This window comes from Silurus meridionalis, chromosome 23 (genome assembly GCF_014805685.1).
Source record: "Silurus meridionalis isolate SWU-2019-XX chromosome 23, ASM1480568v1, whole genome shotgun sequence".
NCBI lineage: Eukaryota > Metazoa > Chordata > Actinopteri > Siluriformes > Siluridae > Silurus > Silurus meridionalis.
In genome coordinates, this window is record NC_060906.1 from 7,092,868 (window position 1) to 7,113,694 (window position 20,827).

The 20,827-nt window shown below is 41.1% G+C and overlaps 1 protein-coding gene across 1 annotated transcript in view; it reads left to right on the forward strand.

Moving 5' to 3' along the window:
• The window catches only part of enah (ENAH actin regulator), a 53,985-nt gene that overhangs the window by 19,124 nt on the left and 14,034 nt on the right, over positions 1–20,827 (forward strand). The window contains 2 exon segments of the mRNA XM_046836182.1: positions 778–850; positions 18,949–19,298. Coding sequence (XP_046692138.1) covers positions 778–850; positions 18,949–19,298 — 423 coding nt within the window.

The window sequence follows — 20,827 nt, forward strand, 5'->3', positions numbered from 1 at the left end:
ACAAAGATACCAAAAGACGCATCTGCACAAGGAAAACACAAACCTGGTGTTAAATGAATGAGTAAGCGATTGTACAGTCACCTGAAAAAGGAAGTATGCGTTTGTGTACAACTTCTATAAACAAACCTAATATGACAACAAAACCACACAACAGATTTAAATATGTAGTAATTTTTTCATCCTATAACCAACATTCAGAAACCAGGTTGGGGAAAATAAAATCGTCTTTTCTTTGTATAATTGCTTCAGTTCATTAGTGTTTAGGAAATACACAGATTTGTGAAGATCCTTTCCCAGCATCTCACTGGGGTTGAGGTCTGGACTTTGTCTTGGACATTCAAACACAGTCTATTCTTCTTTATCTATTTAGATGTTGATTGTTCATGTTATGGATCATTTATGGGTAGTGTAGAAATGAAGCATTCAAGAATTATCACGTTCCCAGTGAAGCATTGGATTCAGACACATCTGCTCAATACTGCATTGATTCTACCTCGCTGTGAGAAAGCCAGGCTTTGGAATAGTTACACGTTCTGTGATGCTTAGTGTCTGTCTGCTCTTTCAGTGTGGATCATACTATGGCCCTTCTGTAAGGCCTAAACAAGCCCAGGTAGAAAAGCTGACCCACTCCATTCCCCTAAAGCAGCGGTGAAATGTTGCTCTCAGAAATCTATAACTTTTGTATGCTCTGTGTAAATAATCAATTCAGTGTTCTAGTTTTTTAACATGGGGATCAATTAAGGTTTTTTCTTCTTCTCCCCTTGTCCCTCTTTACAGGCCCCACATTGCCAAGACAGACCCCTCAGGTGCAGAATGGCCCCTCACCAGAGGAGCTGGAAACGCAGAGACGGTGAGTGTCAAAGTGTTTTTTATTTATTTTGTTTTTGACGAGTATAGCCTGAGTTGCACAAGTACTAGTCCAAGTGGTTGTTCAAAAAATAAAATGAGGCATCATTATCAAACATTTCAAAACATCATTATTTTATTAAGAGGTTGGTGGTTCATAAATCACATGAAGTGGGCATGTATGATGTGGGTTAAGTATAAAGGTTTGCAGACAAAAACAAGCCAGGCTTACACAGGATCATTGTGTACCCATTGCCTTGGATTTCCTTTGCTCTTGATTGATGTTACTATATAAACTCTTTATAGCCCATGGACCTTTCAGTCAGATGTTTCAAAAATAGCAAGAAACATCAGTATTTAGAATGACTATACGTTTCTTCTTTTTCTTCTTCTTTTTTCGGCTTCTCCCATTAGGGGTCGCATCATCTATCTCCACAACCCCCTGTCCTCTACATCTGCCTCTGTCACACCAACTACCTGCATATCTTCCTTTACCACATCCATGAACCTCCTTCTTGGCCTTCCTCTTTTCCTCCTTCCTGGTGGCTCCATCCTCAGCATTCTCCTACCGATATACCCCATGTCCCTCCTCTGCACATGTCCAAACCATCTCAACCTCGCCTCCCTCACCTTGTCTACAAAACATCCTACATGCACTGTCCCTCCTAATAAACTAATTTCTAATCCTGTCCATCGTCGTCACTCCTAACGAAAACCTCAACGTCTTCAGCTCTGCTACCTCCAGCTCCACCTCCTGTCTTTTACTCAATGCCACTGTCTCTAAACCATACAACATCTCAGGTCTCACCACAGTCCTATAAACTTTCCCTTTCACTCTTGCAGATACCCTTCTATCACAAATCACTCCTGCCACTCTTCTCCACCCTGCCTGCACTCTTTTCTTTACTTCTCTAACACACTCTCCATTACTCTGCACTGTTGACCCCAGGTACCTGAACTCCTTCACCTCTTCTCCCTGCAACTGCACCACTCCACTGCCCTCCCTCTTATTCACACACATGTACTTTGTCTTACTCCTACTGACTTTCATTCCCCTTCTCTCCAGCATGTATCTCCACCTCTCCAGGCTCTTCTCAACCTGCTCACTACTATCACCACAAATGTCAATATCATCCGCAAACATCATAGTCCACAGAGACTCCTGTCTGACCTGGTCTGTCAACCTGTCCATCACCACTGCAAACAGAAAAGGTTTTAGAGCCGATCCTTGATGCAGTCCAACCGCCACCTTAAACCAGTCTGTTGTTCCTACTGCACATTTAACTGCTGTCACACTGTCCTCATACATGTCCTGCACCACCCTCACATACTTCTCTGACACACCTGACTTCCTCATAGAATACCACAACTTCTCTCTCGGTACGCTTTCTCTAACAAACACACAATACAACCCTTCTGACCTTTTTATACTTCTCCATCAACATTCTCAAAGCAAATAAGGCGTCTGTAGTGCTCTTCCTCAGCATAAAACCATACTGCTGCTCACAGATGGTCACCTCTTCTCTCAGCCTGGCTTCCACTACTCTTTCCCATAACTTCATGGTGTGACTGATTAACTTTATTCCCCTGTAGTTACTGCAGGTCTGCACATCTCCCTTATGCTTAAAGATCGGTACCAGCACACTCCTTCTCCATTCCTCAGGCATCACATTTCAGAATCTTGTTAAACAATCTGGTTAAAAACTCCACTGCCATCTCTCCTAAACATCTCCATGCTTCTACCGGTATGTCATCTGGTCCTACCGACTTTCCACTCTTCATCCTCTTAATCGCTGCTCTCACTTCCTCCTTACTAATCCTATCCACTTCCTGCTTCCCCATCTCCACATCATCCAACCTTCTTTCTCCCTCATTTCCCTCCTTCATCAGCTGCTCAAAATACTCCCTCCAAGATGGAACACACTCAACACACTCTCCTCACTAGTCAAAACATTTCCGTCTCCATTCTTTATTGCTCTAACTTACAGAACATCCTTCCCAGCTCAGAGAGAAATTCTTTTCTCCTTCCTTAGTGTCCAACTTCTTAATTATACAAGAGAGTGCATACTAGTGTAACCCTCTTCCTCAATTATACTTTTTCGGGATTTATCATGTGCATGGGGAAATTAATTGATGAGAGGTTACTAAAATTTATAATTAGGATGCATACACAAAACTGAACTAAACTTCGGACATGCAACTTTAGCTAGAGTGCGGAGAGGCCTGGTTAGCTTGAATATAACTATACTGTGTTCATTTGTTTTTTTCTTGTGAGCATAATACTCCCATGCACATGTACTTAAACACCATAACCCTTATTTGGGAAACAAAGTAAATAAAAGAAAACACACCAAATCACACACTCTTAAATATCAGACCACAAATATTGAATGTTAAACAATTTGTATTATTTTTTTAGAACTAGATGAGTTACATTCTCAACATGTCATCGTAATTCGCATGAAATGACTGAACAATACCCCGGGGTTTATTCCTACTTATAAGTTTCAGTTTTCTGGTACTACAACGTTGGCGTGCTTGTTGGAGCTCAGTTGAAATTTTTCCAAAGAATATTGTCTGTACTCACGGTTCCTTGGTAACAGAAAGATTATAGTAACCATCTATCCAAACCGTTCTGTCCCATGGTGAAATACGCAATGAAGAAACCCTACCTGAAGCTCCGTCTTGTCCACGTGCAAAAGACAGACACCTCACGGCCTACAGCGCGAATCCTGAGCACACATACAGTAGCAACAGCTACAGCAGCATCCGATGCACACTAGCCAAAAGTTCACAAAATCGAATGAGCTTAACTATTTCTTGTCCAAAAATGTCAATTTCATTTTAGTTTATAATGTCCATACCCACTCAGAAACTCGGTGGCAAAGTGGGTTTCTAGCTATGTAGTAGCATTTCGCACATGGCTATAGGGTAGCAGTTCGCACATGGCTTTGGCGTTAGCTCCACTTCAGTAGAATTTCCGTGGCCGATTTAACCAGCTCCAAATAAAATGCTCACACTCCCGTTTTATCAAAGTTACACACTGACAAAAGAAAAAACCCTGAAACAAATAATCCCTCGCTCTTAACTTTGATAACCAGTAATGTAATCGATCATACAAAACTTACAGCTCTCTCACAGCCATCTCTGTGTGTGGTTTTTTCCCACCCCCTCTATAATCCGATCCGTTACCATACTGCTCTCTGGATCAGAATATACAGTATATCTGTTAACAGAACACAAAATAAACAATATATACATTTAGCAAGGTGCCACACTAGCATGCTGGATGTTGGACATTTTCACCCTTTAAATCCCTGAAAACATTTCTGGTTGTCACTTTATTTTTATATGTTGCAATTTTGCAATACAGGGGATAAAATTCTGAATTGGATTTAATCTTGAAATCATGCTCTTTCTGGAGTACTGTGCAAACTCTGACTTGTAGCATAGAACTGAGCGTGGGAAGCACCGCTGGAGAACAGCGATGGCTAGAACCCAAACCACCTGAACTGATTCACTTATAAGTGTTGCATGTGACAGAGAAATTCATAGACTTTGGCTCACATTCAGCAGTACTATTTTTTGTAGCCAACAGCTTCTCATTTCAATTCAGTTTAGATTGAATAGCACTTTTCAAATTGTCCCAAAGCATAAGCAATTGTAAATTGGAGCACCAGAAATGAGTCCCTATAAGTTTCTCTTTAATGAGCGAGCCAGTGGTGACTCCCTAAGATGGTTTAAGGAAGAAACCTTAAGCCACTGTAGCAGTTTTTATTAGTTTATTAGTTACTTCTATTCATTAAAGTCCAGATCCATGTTTATGGTTTTTGGGATTAACCCACAGTATAGATCTTTAGATTGTTCGCAGCACCGAGTGGTCAACAAATCCAATTTCCAAGTTCAATGGAAATATAATAACATTTATTATCTGAAGTCCTCTTCAGATTCCATTAAACACCCAAATTTTACCATTGGTCTAGAAGTTGCATGAGCATGGGTTCACCTTGAATGTTGATAAGGACACGTACAAGGCAGTGCACCCTGAACCAATATATAGTGAGGAAAATAAGTATTTGAACACCCTGCTATTTTGCAAGTTCTCCCACGTAGAAATCATGGAGGGGTCTGAAATTGTCATCGTAGGTGCATGTCCACTGTGAGAGACATAATCTAAAAAAAATAAATCCATAAATCACAATATATGACTTTTAAACTATTTATTTGTATGATACAGCTGCAAATAAGTATTTAAACACCTGTCTATCAGCTATAATTCTGACCCTCAAAGACCTGTTAGTCTGCCTTTAAAATGTCCACCTCCACTACATTTATTATCCTAAATTAGATCCACCTGTTTGAGGTCGTTAGCTGCATAAAGACACCTGTCCACCCCATACAATCAGTAAGAATCCAACTTCTAACATGGCCAAGACCAAAGAGCTGTCCAAAGACACTAGAAACAAAATTGTACACCTCCACAAGGCTGGAAAGGGCTACGGGGAAATTGCCAAGCAGCTTGGTGAAAAAAGGTCCACTGTTGGAGCAATCATTAGAAAATGGAAGAAGCTAAACATGACTGTCAATCTCCCTCGGACTGGGGCTCCATGCAAGTTCTCACCTCGTGGGATCTCAATGATCCTAAGGAAGGTGAGAAATCAGCCCAGAACTACACGGGAGGAGCTGGTCAATGACCTGAAAAGAGCTGGGACCACCGTTTCCAAGGTTACTGTTGGTAATACACTAAGACGTCATGGTTTGAAATCATGCACGGCACGGAAGGTTCCCCTGCTTAAACCAGCACATGTCCAGGCACGTCTTAAGTTTGCCGATGACCATTTGGATGATCCAGAGGAGTCATGGGAGAAAGTCATGTGGTCAGATGAGACCAAAATAGAACTTTTGGGTCATAATTCCACTAAACGTGTTTGGAGGAAGAAGAATGATGAGTACCATCCCAAGAACACCATCCCTACTGTGAAGCATGGGGGTGGTAGCATCATGCTTTGGGGGTGTTTTACTGCACATAGGACAGGGCGACTGCACTGTATTAAGGAGAGGATGACCGGGGCCATGTATTGCAAGATTTTGGGGAACAACCTCCTTCCCTCAGTTAGAGCATTAAAGATGGGTCGAGGCTGGGTCTTCCAACATGACAATGACCCGAAGCACACAGCCAGGATAACCAAGAAGTGGCTCTGTAAGAAGCATATCACGGTTCTTTCGTGGCCTAGCCAGTCTCCAGACCTAAACCCAATAGAGAATCTTTGGAGGGAGCTCAAACTCCGTGTTTCTCAGCGACAGGCCAGAAACTCGACTGATCTAGAGAAGATCTGTGTGGAGGAGTGGGCCAAAATCCCTCCTGCAGTGTGTGCAAACCTGGTGAAAAACTACACGAAACCTTTGACCTCTGTAATTGCAAACAAAGGCTACAGTACCAAATATTAACATTGACTTTCTCAGGTGTTCAAATATTTATTTGCAGCTGTATCATACAAATAAATGGTTAAAAATCATACATTGTGATTTCTGGATTTTTTTTTTTTAGATTATGTCTCTCACAGTGGACATGCACCTACGATGACAATTTCAGACCCCTCCATGATTTCTAAGTGGGAGAACTTGCAAAATAGCAGGGTGTTCAAATACTTATTTTCCTCACTGTATAAAAACAAATACCTTAAACACTGAAAGATCATGTGAATAAAGTTGATTATCTTGTACCATGGTACCTGTCAGGATTTGGGATAGATTAGGTTTGAAAAGAACGGGCAAGTGTAAGATTCTGAGGCACTTTGACAAGTATGAAATTGCGAGTATAGTATGGAGTCCGAGTATCTCCATCAGGTCAGGTTTTGCTTTTCATGAACTGAAATGCTGCTCATTTGGGTTGATTGTCTATTCCAAAATCTTCCACTTTTTCTTATCATGACTTTTGATTGTTACTGGTGATACAGTTACATTTGGTAATAAGGCCTCTACATTACTAGTCTGAGTCTGTGATGGATTGTGGTACCTTTACTTGTTGTTGTTATGCTGGGTTTATTTTTCAGCACATTCTAAATTGTATGCAGACACTTTGATTTTCCCTTTTTTCTTAGTTTTAACATTGCCTTCTTTTCTCCCATAGACCTCTATCTGGTCTTCATGTTGGTTTATCTTTTTAGGCAAAACCCAGAGGTTAAAACTATGAATAAACAATCTAACATGACTCACCTGTGTAACAGGAAACACCGGTTAGTCACATGTTCCAGTATTTTGATCACTTGAAAAAGATGAGTGGGTTTAATATAAGGTGGATGTGGTAGCTCAGTGGCTCATATGTTGGATTTTTTTTTTCCCCTTATTCCATTATTATACCTCTATAACCACATTCTAAGCAGGTTCTCCAGGGTCCCTGCAGCTGTGAACAGGAAGTAAGTGAGTGCCGTGTTACAGAAGCAAAGAAAGTCTTTTTGCAAACCTTAGTAACAGGTTGTGCACATCAGCCTTGACGGATTGTGTAAATGTGCCATATAAGGATCCCCCACAGAATCAGCAAAGACTCTATTAAAAAGTGTCAGGCTCACGTTCTCTGATGGAATGTCTTTGAGCATGTGTAATGGAGCCTGGTGTTCAGTCGCACTCCGAGCCTACTGCCATATTTAGCTATTGCAGTCAATGGAACAGTTTAAATGCTTCGAGCCTGAGGTCATTCCGTGATGCAAACCCCATACAATGCTGGCCATTGGAGACCGCTGTGAAGGAATGCAGAGCAGGTTGCTCGCACATGTTTATAAATGGCCGTCAGTGGCCTCGCTTACTATAAGCGCACGGCCGAGTCAAGCTGCCGGCCCTGAGCACTCGGCAGTAACGACTCGTCAGAGGACCATAATTAGATGACGGCTTGTCATGGAATGTCAGCTCCATTTCTAAAATGTTCTTGAAGGTCATTGCCAGTATTTGTGGATTTATGCATATACAGTGGAACCCCGTTGTACAAGCAACCTATTGTACGAGCAAACGGAGATACGAGCAACCTCGCTCGCAAAATTTTACCCTGTTTCACGAGCAAATTTCGAAGGCACGAGCAAACTCACGCTGCCGGTTCCCCGAAGTTAATGTGACCTAATGATTGTTCTCTCTTTCCAAGTGATCGGAGGGTGCATTTAAGGAGGAGAGCGTGTGTGTGTGTGTGTGTGTGTGTGTGTGTGTGTGTGTGCGTGCGTGCGCGCGCGCGCCAGAGACGTGCTGCGTGGGGCACTAAGCAGACCGACACAAAAAAAACAAATAAAAGTGGATGTGAAGCCTTTGCACCTGAACTGTTGTGGCGTTCTTTATACCCGTATTCATACGCTCTCCCACAGTAACTTTTTTTAGTTTTATATTTTTATTTCACTAGAAATCTTGAAAAATGTCTCCCAAGAAAATCAGTGATGGTGCTGTGAAAACGAAAGTGAATAGAATTACCATGGAAACCGAGGAGTTTACGAGCGTGGTGCGCGTCTCACACCCGCAATCAACCACTACCACATGAGTAAGTGTTAAATTGTGTTTATATTACGGTCATTTGCGGTGTATTTGTTTTTAAAAATAGGCTACAAATACTTTTTAAGTGCAGAAATAAGCGATCGAATGAGATCTCGGAACGGATTAAATCACTTTTACATTCATTCCTATAGGAAAAATCAGTTCGAACATACGAGCAAATGGACACACGAGCAATTTTCAAGAATGAATTATGCTCGTACAACGGGGTTCCACTGTATATTGACCTTTTCAGGTTGGACACTGTAATGTGAATACTGACTTTGACCCTTTTGGTTCCAAAAGTTGTTTTGGAGTTTGCATGAATGCAGTATGGTATTGCAGACAATAATGAATTGCATAGTGCAAAATCTTGGCCCAGTACCAATTGGTTTATCTACAGCTTGCCTTGTACCCTGTCTGGATCTCATCTGTTTCTCAGTCACGTTTATTTTTTAGAACCGAGACTCTGAAGAGATTGGAGAGAGTTTTTACACTCCTCAGATATCAAGACTGTGAAGTGACTCATGGCCCGAGCCCCTGCAGCCAAACTGTATTCTCACAGTTCCTCTACAGCCAGCCTGCATGTTGGAATGACTTTGCATTTCTTTGCAGAAAAAACACACAAGAAAATGAAATGTTTACATTCTGACTATTCGTGTTGTACAACTGGAACTACAGAGCTACAGGATGATTTAGGAGTTTCGGCTTAGTGACATGAACAACATTGTGACCTAGTTTTCAGTACACAATATTTATGCAATGTGGAACCCGTCACAATTATACAAGGCTTGACATGGCTCCGTATACCTCTATTGTGCGCATCAGTGTTCACTTACTTCACAGAGTAAAATGTCTTATGCTGATACGAATCATTAGTAACACCTGATAAAAAGAAAAGCACTGAAAGTAAACAGTAAGTGCACTGTCATTAAGCCAAAAATAAAAGCACTCTTTAAATAGTGCATAAGGTTGCTGGGAGTAGAGGTGTCCTAGCTTTGCATGCGTCATGAATCAGAGTGTTTTTGTGCATCTGCAATTTTAGGATAGGTCACAGTTACTTATTAATTTGTTGTGAATACAATGCTGTAGGCTTCATTAGTTACTGCACAGGAGAGAAGATTCATCATACACCTGAGGTGAACTCTCCTGTAACACCTATAACTAGCTAACCCGCCCAGTATAACAGGATTTCAATGCTTGTCAGACAGGTTTCTTGTGAATGTTGTTTGTGTTGGCTGCTTTCATCAGCATGTGATGCAACAAGCATTCCACAAATCAGGAGGTTTGCTCTACTGTCTTCACTCATATTGGTAGATGCTTTAATGAGTTGCTCAGTGTTTTCATAAAGTAATTTTTTTTACTCTACTGTGATTTAGAGTTTGTTCGACAATCATTCATCGAAACTGTTACCCCAAGCTAACCATCTGTGTAAACAATGCAAGGCTATGACTGGAGACTAGCTAACATGGTATTTCTTCACACTTTATCGCCATTTTCTTCTACCGTAATTTCCGGACTATAAAGTGCACCCATATATAAGCCGCACCCACTGAATTTAACAAATATTTTTTTTGAACATAAATAAGCCGCACCTGTCTACACTGAAACTAATCAACTTTACACAGGCTTTAACGAAAGACAGTGTCTGTAACACGGTGTAATGGGTGAAATATGTTGTGGCTCCTTTAAGAGCAGAGCGGTATTTTGGAAATGCCTGCTGCTGCATTTTACCGGTATTACTGCATGTGTGCAAGGCCGAGGAATATGTCCTTATTATTTTCTGATGCTCATTTCTAAGTTTCTTTGACTAACCTGTAACGCTGTTGCCAAGAAAAATTTTTGGTAAAAAGAGTTTTGGAAATCTGTCTGTGCTTATATGATTTCTGTTGCAACTGGAGTTAGCGAGCTCTCCCATGACCCAGACTCAACGTGTTACAACGGCTTGTATCTAAACAGTAGCCTACCAAGAAAGTCATTATTCACTGTCTTCCTCCTTCCTTTCACAACAATTTCTTTGAGAGTTTATCTTTTGGCATCGTCGTGCGTTTAAAAATCACCACCGGTGGAAGTTTTTTTCTCCCGATGCCGTGCAGCTCAGAACACAGGTGAGGTGCGTATTTTTCGTTTCCGTTCTAAAATTTCATTGGTCTAATGTTATTTCGCTCAGTTTTTTGGCTTGAAGTTTGTGAAACCGGGAAAAACCCAGGAAAAATCTATAAATAAGCCGCTTCGTTGTTTAAGCCGCGGGGTCCAAAACGTGGGAAAAAAGTAGTGGCTTATAGTCCGAAAAATACGGTAATTTATTGTATATTACTGGACATTCCTTAACCTCTCAATAGCTTAGCCCAAAATGTAAGTCTTTCATTCTCACCTGTTTACGCTCATTAAACAATAAAAGTGTGTCTGGTCTCTAGCTTTTGTCTGTGACACTGAAGCTGGACCTCTTGTAGACTCCTATCTGAGTCATCTATACTTGCTAAATTACTATCAAAGCATCCTTGGGTGACTCGCATCAGCATCACAAACTCAAACACGCAGTATATATAAGTATCATAAACACGAGTATCAAAGCATCCTAAAGCTTCTCATACCATATGAAACTTCTGGAATATTTGGAGTCCAGTATGATGCTTAGATTGTGTGTTCTTCCTGTTCATTCTGTCTGGCTCTGCTCTCAGGCTTTTCTGTTCCCCAAAATCCATCCCTTTCTCTACAGGACAGGACAGGCTAAGCTGAGAGAGAGAGAGAGAGAGAGAGTTAATGGAGTTTGTTTTTTTTCCTTTTTCATTGCACCAAAAATAGTGTAATAGTGTGTTTAAAAAGACATGAGGAGCTTTAATGGTAGGGTAAAAATAGCTGGTTGTATGCTGATATACCGGTTTCCTGTTATGTTTGCCTTCAGCACATCTGCCAGGTGGGTTTGCTGGAGCTCATTTTCGAGATTGCACAGACATTGCTAATGGAACAGGGCCCCAAAACGCACTGGTGCTGAGTTTGGAAGTAATTCTGCATGCTTCATGTACTTCACTGCATGAGGTTTTATGGCACAGATTTTGTTGTCAGTTTACTCTTTGGTGTAGATTTAGCTATTGCCACTCATTTACTAGCCCACTGACTCCTGCCCTGTCACAGGTCAACTGGCAACCGTACAAGGTGCGTGGAAGACGTTCTTCCATTGAGACGCTTCATGTTTTCACAGGGCAGCAGAGAAAGCAAGTACACAAACACCAGTGACTGTACCCATGATCACTGACTGCAGAGGGAGAATAATAAAATCTCCAGTTTTTGTTAAATGGAAAGTGAAATCCACCAGGCAGAAAAGTCAAGAAGGCTCCATATGGGTGATCCTGGCAGGCTTCCACAGCGACCCAAACCCCCGGGTCTTTAATGCCAAGAGAAATGAGGCACAGACCAAATGGGCCCTAAATCAGCACTCAGCATGTGCCAGTGTTGCCTCGTCTGTTTTGCCTTCATACCAGAGTGGAGTTTGTTCCCTTTATTAGATTTCAGAAAATAAAGATTTTATATACCTGATGTGCCGTCTAGAAGCTGACTATAACTGTATCCAGTGGATCAAGCATTGAACTGCTTACGTTGTGTTTGCATATATTTTTATTTCTCTAACTCAGACTACGGTCACTTGCTGCATGATGATGCATGATGATAGATGGCAGGGAGTGTAAGGATAGAAAGCAGATCTGAAAAGGAAGAACATTCCTGATTATCTGTTTTTTTTTGTATAAGTGTTTAGGATACTGTATCTGTGTGCTGTTTATGAATATCTCTGGGTAGGAGGTGATGGGTGAGTGTGATTGGACTGTTCTGCTGCTTTTGCGAATCCAGAGCAGGCTGAATGCAGTGCAATTCCCAGGTTTACACCAGGACAGCATGTTCTAATAATGTTACCATCATGAGACAAAGGTATTTAAGTGCTTGTCCCGATGCCCTGTAACACCTCCCACCTACCCACTTTCCTGCTCAGGTGTTTGTGCTCGTAGAAATGTTCTGATCTCATGTGTTAAGCAGTGTGTCTCAGCATAGTGTATTTAGGCTCAGTAATTCTTCTTTGTTAGAAACTTTTTATTTCATTTTTTTTTTTTTTTACATTCGGACCTATGGAGACCGAGGACTCGAATAAGTGTACCGTGGAACACGATCACAGCATAAACCGTCAGTGCAAATGCCATGTAGGATTGAATTGTGAAATCGAAATTGAATATCTGGTAGAAAATCTTTAATATATTTAATTAAAAAAAAACACGTTTGTTTATTTTTGTTACTTTCTATACTTGTGTTGTCGTTTTGTCTGTGATGATTTCAATAAATCAGGATAAAACGATACATTTGAATTCAAACACAGTCAGTTGTTGTGAAAACCCTGCCTTAATTTAAGTGCTTTCATATAAAGCTTCACATGACACAAGTGTCTTATTTCCTGTAAGGTGGCTCTCATTTCTGTAACAAGCAGGCTGTAATATGGGATGAAGTATCTTGTCTATTTTGCTGTACTGTGGTCCATGTGAAGCTCTGAAGCACATTCTCGGCTGTATTATTCCTTTCTTCTCAGTGCGGTGTGTGTTATTTTAGAGCACAAAAAGCATAGGGAGGTCCTGGGGAAGCCTTAGATACAGGGACAGCCAAAAAAACCTGTTGTGAATGTGGAGAACTGGGGCAGCTGACTGGGTCGATGGGAATCCTGTTACAGACGATTGGAGGAGTAAAACATTCTGTCTGTTCCAGATTAATGTCAGGGTTGCACTTCATATCATTAATCACCAAATCATTTGAATGAAGGGCGTATATAACAATAGAGAGATCATCTGTGATCCTTGATGTCATAGTGGCTAGTTGTAGTAGGTGGAGCTGGGGAATGTCTGGGTTTCTGATTAGCTAATTAAAGCAGGATCTATCTGGAGGAAGATGAGACAGAGGAAGGAGCTAATGTTCTACAGCAGGTGTATTGCTGACTGTTACAGCCTGAGGCAATGTGAGTCAGCCTCCTTTAGGAGACTATGATGAAGGTTTTTTTTGAGCATGTGGAGGCATGTTGGTGACTATCACCTGGGAAAGGAGCTGTTGGATGAGTGTACGATCCCACAGATATGAGATCATTCACTTTTTTGTCTTTCTGAAAGATTCATTTAGGGCAATTTATAGGGCAATAGATTAAGGTACATTTAATTTAATAATAATAAAACAGGCCTCTTAGTCAAAATCTAAATGACTTATGCAAAAGTTTGTGGACACCTGAACATCAGATGTGTTATGTGAGATATATATATATATATATATATATATATATATATATATATATATATATATATATATTTCTAAGGTGAAAGAAGGCGATCCTGCTGATATTATTCACGTGAGACTCAAAGTAAAGATTAGGGTCAAAAATCACACCAAGGTCTTTGACAGCCGTACATGCTGAAACAGAAACACCATCCAGAGATGCTACGTAATCTGAAAGTTTACTTCTAGCTGCATGTGGTCCTAGTAAAAGTACTTCCGTCTTATCTGAGTTGAGCAGAAGAAAGTTATTAAGCATCCACTGTCTAAGAAGATGGTGGGCCGTTCTAAAGTGACTGAAAGCCTCCGGCAGCAGGTTGTCCAAATGAAGGCCAAAGGGATGACCCTATCAGCCATAGCAAGACAAGTTGGTCGTTCCAAATCTGTGATTTCAAGAATATTGAATCTTTAGAATATCACAAACTCATTCAAGTCCGCCAAGAAGGCTGGTCGTCCACGGAAGACAAATACAAGAGAGGACAGAATACTGAGGAGGATCTCAATGGGCAATCCTTTTCACACTGCAGCTGGAATTGCTCACCAGTTCATCACTGAACAGGGTAAGGATCTGTTTCGTCATACAGTGTCTCGATGTTTAAGAGCATTTGGACTGAAAGCCAACTCTGCAGTGACCAAACCTCTCATTAGCAGAAAGAATGGAGTGTGGACAGAGGACAACTGGTCAAAGTTCACTTCAGTGATGAAAGCAAGTTTAATTTATTTGGGTCCGATGGGAAACATTATGTTCGGCGACAAACTGGAAAAAGACTGAACCCAAAGTGTGTAAAGAAGTCAGTGAAAAGTGGAGGAGGGAGTGTCATGGTTTGGGGCATGTTTTCTGTAGCCTCTTATACAGCTACATGGCAGAGTGAATGCAAATGTTTATCAGAACCTTCTTCAACAACATATGGTTCCTTCCCTGCATTCATCACCCAATCAGCCCACAGTGTTCATGCAGGACAACACTCCATGTCACACAGCAAAACGAGTAAAGCAGTTCCTTGAAACAGAAAACATTGAAATAATGACATGGCCTGCCCAGAGTCCTGATCTCAACCCAATAGAGAACCTCTGGAAAATCCTTGGCGACAAAGTTATGGCCAAGAAACCCACTACAGTCACCGAACTGTGGAGGAGACTGGAAGAAGAGTGGACCAAAATAACACCAGAACAGTGTGAGAGACCAGTGCTGTCCTGTGGCCGCAGATGTGCTGAAGTAATTCAGAGCAGAGGCCTGTACACGTTCTATTTCCTATAAATCCTATAATTGCTGACTGTTGTAACCTTCAGAAAATTTTGTTGTAATCTTTTTCCACGCTACAGTCATTGTTGTTCTCTCATTTTGATCAGTGTGTTTTCTGCCTCTCTTTTAAATGCCTTAGTTATTTTGTGGAAAAGGTGTGACAGGACAAAAACTCCTTCAACTGTTGAGCAGTGAAGAATTGTTGAGTTCAGAATTGTTCAATTGTTTATAAATTGTGCCACTTTATTTTGAAATGTGCTTATGGATATTTGTGCTCATTTAGTCGCAAGGGGTTAGTAAATCATTTACTAATGTAGGGACTCCTGGGGTGCAGTCAGCATTCATCTCAAAGTTGTTCAAAAGGGTTGGGAGCTCTATAGCAGGCCACAAGATCTTCCACTTCAACCCATGTAAAGCATGTCAGCTTTGTGCATGGACACATTGTCATGTTGGAACAGGTTTGGGTCTCAAGTTTAAGTGATGGGAAAATTTTCTGTTTTGTAAATTTGAAGACTTATACAGTATAGACCAAAAGTTTGGACACACCTTCTCATTCAAAGAGTTTTCATTATTTTCATGACTATGAAAATTGTAGAGTCACACTGAAGGCATCAAAACTATGAATTAACACGTGGAATTATATACATAACAAAAAAGTGTGAAACAACTGAAAATATGTCATATTCTAGGTTCTTCAATGTAGCCACCTTTTGCTTTGATTACTGCTTTGCACACTCTTGGCATTCTCTTGATGAGCTTCAAGAGGTAGTCACCTGAAATGGTTTTCACTTCACAGGTGTGCCCTGTCAGGTTTAATAAGTGTGATTTCTTGCCTTATAAATGGGGTTGGGACCATCAGTTGTGTTGTGCAGAAGTCAGGTGGATACACAGCTGATAGTCCTACTGAATAGACTGTTAGAATTTGTATTATGGCAAGAAAAAAGCAGCTAAGTACAGAAAAACGAGTGGCCATCATTACTTTAAGAAATGAAGGTCAGTTAGTCCGAAAAATTTGGAAAACTTTGAAAGTGTCCCCAAGTGCAGTCACAAAAACCATCAAGTGCTACAAAGAAACTGGCTCACATGCGGGCCGCCCCAGGAAAGAAAGACTAAGAGTCACCTCTGCTGCGGAGGATAAGTTCATCCGAGTCACCAGCCTCAGAAATCGCAGGTTAACAGCAGGTCTGATTAGAGACCAGGTCAATGGCACACAGAGTTCTAGCAGTAGACACATCTCTACAACAACTGTTAAGAGGAGACTGTGTGAATCAGGCCTTCATGGTAGAATATCTGCTAGGAAACCACTGCTAAAGAAAGGCAACAAGCAGAAGAGACTTGTTTGGGCTAAAGAACACAAGGAATGGACATTAGACCAGTGGAAATCTGTGCTTTGGTCTGATGAGTCCAAATTTGAGATCTTTGGTTCCAACCACCGTGTCTTTGTGCGACGCAGAAAAGGTGAACGTATGGAGTCTACATGCCTGGTTCCCACCGTGAAGCATGGAGGAGGAGGTGTGATGGTGTGGGGGTTCTTTGCTGGTGACACTGTTGGGGATTTATTCAAAATTGAAGGCATACTGAACCAGCATGGCTACCACAGCATCTTGCAGTGGCATGCTATTCCATCCGGTTTGCGTTTAGTTGGACTATCATTTATTTTTCAACAGGACAATGACCCCAAACACACCTCCAGGCTGTGTAAAGGGCTATTTGACCAAGAAGGAGAGTGATGGGGTGCTGCGCCAGATGACCTGGCCTCCACAGTCACCGGACCTGAACCCAATCGAGATGGTTTAGGGGTGAGCTGGACCGCAGAGTGAAGGCAAAAGGGCCAACAAGTGCTAAGCATCTCTGGGAACTCCTTCAAGACTGTTGGAAGACCATTTCAGGTGACTACCTCTTGAAGCTCATCAAGAGAATGCCAAGAGTGTGCAAAGCAGTAATCAAAGCAAAAGGTGGCTACTTTGAAGAACCTAGAATATGACATTTTTCAGTTGTTTCACACTTTTTTGTTATGTATATAATTCCACGTGTTAATTCATAGTTTTGATGCCTTTAGTGTGAATCTACAATTTTCATAGTCATGAAAATAAAGAAAACTCTTTGAATGAGAAGGTGTGTCCAAACATTTGGTCTGTACTGTACATCTAGTTGTTCAATTAAATTATATGGATGAATGTTGAACTAGTTATTTTGCATCCAGTTTTGTGTGTGCAAATAAAAACCTAATGTCCAGGACCTTTATGAAATTCACTTTAGGTAGCAAAATACATAACTACCTATCTGTTTTTGGTTTTGTAGTGTAAGAATGTGTAGATTCTTCTGAGCTAATGCTGCTAATCGTTAGTAGTTAGTATGCAGTGTGTGTTGAGGTAGACATATTTTGTCAAGCAAACTAAAGAGAACTTAATCAAGCAAGATCATCACTACTGATGTCACTTATGAAATAACACTTTGTGTTTTTGTGAAATTATGAACATAATCTGCTGACACGGCTTTAAAAGAAAGTAAAGAAATCTATTTAGGAATTATACATATATAAATTGGGGTGCATCGTGATAAATCCTAGGATTAAAGCTAGGGTGTCCTCTTCAGTCCTCCTCCCCACCTTACAGCTGAGATCTATGCTGCTGTGTTATTTACAGTCCTTCTCATGCTTCACACAGTACTACACCAGACAGACATAACTCAGGCCCTCTTCATCATTTTACCATACAGATGGTCTTATGTGACTCACAGCTTTTCTGAGCTCTTTTATTGGCCTTTAGCCTGAGGCCAAGACAAAGCTGCCTTTATCTACATAATAACTGAATATGCTGAAGTGGAAAGTATTCATCCTGCTGGGTTTCACATGAGTGTGCTGCTCTCTAGTGTATGTGCTGATTCACTGCTGCTTTTTTCATTCTTCTCAGCAAATATACACGTATAAAGTAATTTATTTGACACACTGTATCAGATGTTTTGTGATGCAGTAGCATGAAAATGTTTCCTTTGCTTGAACTAGAAGACCTAAACCTGTTCCAATAGTGCACAAAGCCAGGTCAATGAAGATCTGCTTTACATTGGTTGGCGTGAAGATCTCTTACTATAGCACTCCAACCTTATTGAACATGAACTGATCACGTCACCTCCTTCAGTACCTGACTTTACTAACACAAATTTGGCTGTATGAATCTCCACAAATTTCCACAACTCTCCACAAACACGCTCCAAAATCTAGAGGAACATCTTCCCAGAAAAGTGATGTCGACAAACTTTTAAACCCCAGGACTCCTCACCTGACATCAGTTCTTGACTTTAAGTGTAAGGTTCTGTAGAAGCACTACCATGGAGTAAACCATAATATCACAAAGACGTTTGTCAGTTTTGGAGAGCAACCACATGAGACCCAACTAATCTTTTGGTATCTCGTTATAACGTTCTGAAATCTAATTGCATTGACTTGCGTGTGTTAAAACAAGACCAAATGTGCAAAAAAAATCCCCAAAAAAACCCTTACTAATGAAAGCATTAAGCTTTAAGGTGATCCATATCCTAAGATAATATTTTCAAAGCTGAGAATTTTGAGTGTTTTGTTGTTAAATTGTGGTTGATATTAAACCCAGTCACAGTCCATCCTGTAAGCCATCCTGTAAACCAAGCTCAGCTTATACAGAGTTAGCTGTAATATCACTATCTTTGTGTGTGTGTGTTTGGCACACGTTTGTACTTGTTACTCTGTAGTCGTTATGTACAGCTCAGTGATTAATCTTTAGAACATGCAGCACAACTGATGTTACATGCAGGTTGTAATGTGGTCCCCATCACCCAGGCTGGAAACCAGTCATTTCACTGTGTGTCTGATCTTAAAGTTCTTACTGTAGCAAGTGGTACAGGCTGCTTGCAAAACACACAGCGCCATACTCTGTGCAGATAATGAGTAGGTGCGCTGATTATATGGGGACGCTGCCTGTTATTATATAATCAGCTTGTTATGTAATGAGTGGTCATGCATCCATCTGCTTTAAGTTTTATGCCGTGTTTGGCTTAATGCAATCTTCTCCACTTTGGGTTTTCAGGCAGCTGCAGGAGCTGCAGCGGCAGAAGGAGCTGGAGCGAGAACGCCTGGAGCGGGAACGCCTGGAGCAGGAACGTCTGGAGCAGGAACGTCTGGCGCGTGAGCGACTAGAACGTGAGATGCTGGAGCGGGAGCTTCAGGAGCGGGAGCGCCAGGAGCGGGAGCGCATGGAGAGAGAGAGAGCGGAGCAGGAGCGTCTGGAGAGGATGGAGCGGGAGCGGCAGGAGCAGCTGGAGAGCGAGCGTGCTGAAATGGAGCGGCTGGAACGTGAGCGAGCCGACAGGGAGAGGCAGGAGCGTGAGCAGATGGACAGAGAGGAGTCGGACCGAGGACGGCGCGTTTCTAACACTGGTGAGCATCTCTGCATTTTCTCTACACCTTCTTAAACAGAACAACAGCACAGTCCCCAGCTGCATACACTCTGTTCATATGAGAAATAGCCAGGACTGGGCTTAAATTTACTGCTGAGTGTTTCAACTATTATTGATTAAAATGAATAAACTGCACTCTTATTGAAACAAAAATGTTTAGCTTTTTACAAAATGTCATTTAGACATGAGCAGAAGAACAGCTTAGCCTGAGCATGAGGAATAAGCAGAGAATAAAAAGGAATACAAATATATCTGAGTATTTTTAAACAAATAAATCCTCTTATTAAAGTCTTTTATACAAAATTATTCTTTTCATTTACACATTTTAAGCATGTGTGCTCTACTAAAAAAGAGAAGAGCCTTTATCACGTGTACATTACAGCACAGTGAAATTCTTTTTTTCACATATCCCAGCGATGTTAGGAAGCTGGGGTCAGAGCGCAGGGTCTGCCATGATGCAGCACCACTGGAGCAAAGGGGGTTAAAGGCCTTGCTTGTTGGCCCAACAGTGGCAGTTTGGCAATATCAGGGCTTAAACCCCTCAACCTTCCAATCAGTATCTCAGAGCCTTAAACACTGAGCTCCCACTTCCCAAAATTGGAATATCTTTTGGATAAGTGTATGTGATAATTATTAGTATATATCGCTATCAGTTTAACAATAGTATATTGTATATAGTATATTTTTGGGCATATTGGGCATGGATATTTTCAAAGATTTTCTGTGTTTGCTGTCCACCCAGACATTGTAAATCTCCCCAGTACTGCTTAGTTACTTCACTCTTCACTAGGGAGCAATTGCTGCTAAAGGAAAATGCAGGCTGTAATTATGTTGTAATTATAAAATAATTAATTATTGCACCAGTTGAGAGTATATGTTTAACCTTATATTGTATGAATATGTTCAGGAAGTTTGACTTCCTTGGGACATTGCAGAGATCTAGATATCTGAGTAAAAGGAGTAACTGATCTAAGGATGTGCAGGAATCTATTAAACAGTCGAACCTGTGCTGTCCAATGTAAATAATTGAACTTTTTCTATTGATTCCACCTACACCTAGTAGATGTGTGGATCTAGTTGTTTTCTGGTGTCCATCTAATATTACACCTTAGATGCTCCTTGATTTAAACATGAGAGGGCCTCATAGAAATGATCTCGATTTCACCCACTCTAAGAGATCCTGAGATCAGAGTCTAACAGACACCATGTGATTTCTTTTCCTTTTACTGCTCATGATTGACACATGTTTCTTTAATCTCTTATCTCTTATGATTGTCAATTTCATTCTCTGTTGGAACAAATGAGACTTGATTTCCTTGTTTAGGGAGCTTTTTAAAGATTTGTTCACTAGTAGAGGGCTGTAGGTGCTTCTTCCTCCAATACAGAGTCTAGTAAAGCCTTGTTTCTGACAGCAGGGTTGCATGGCCTAGGAGATTGTAAGGCTCTCTCCCAGTCTAGATACCACATGGTGCAGAGTTAAGCTGACAAACTCCACATAGCCAGAAGCAA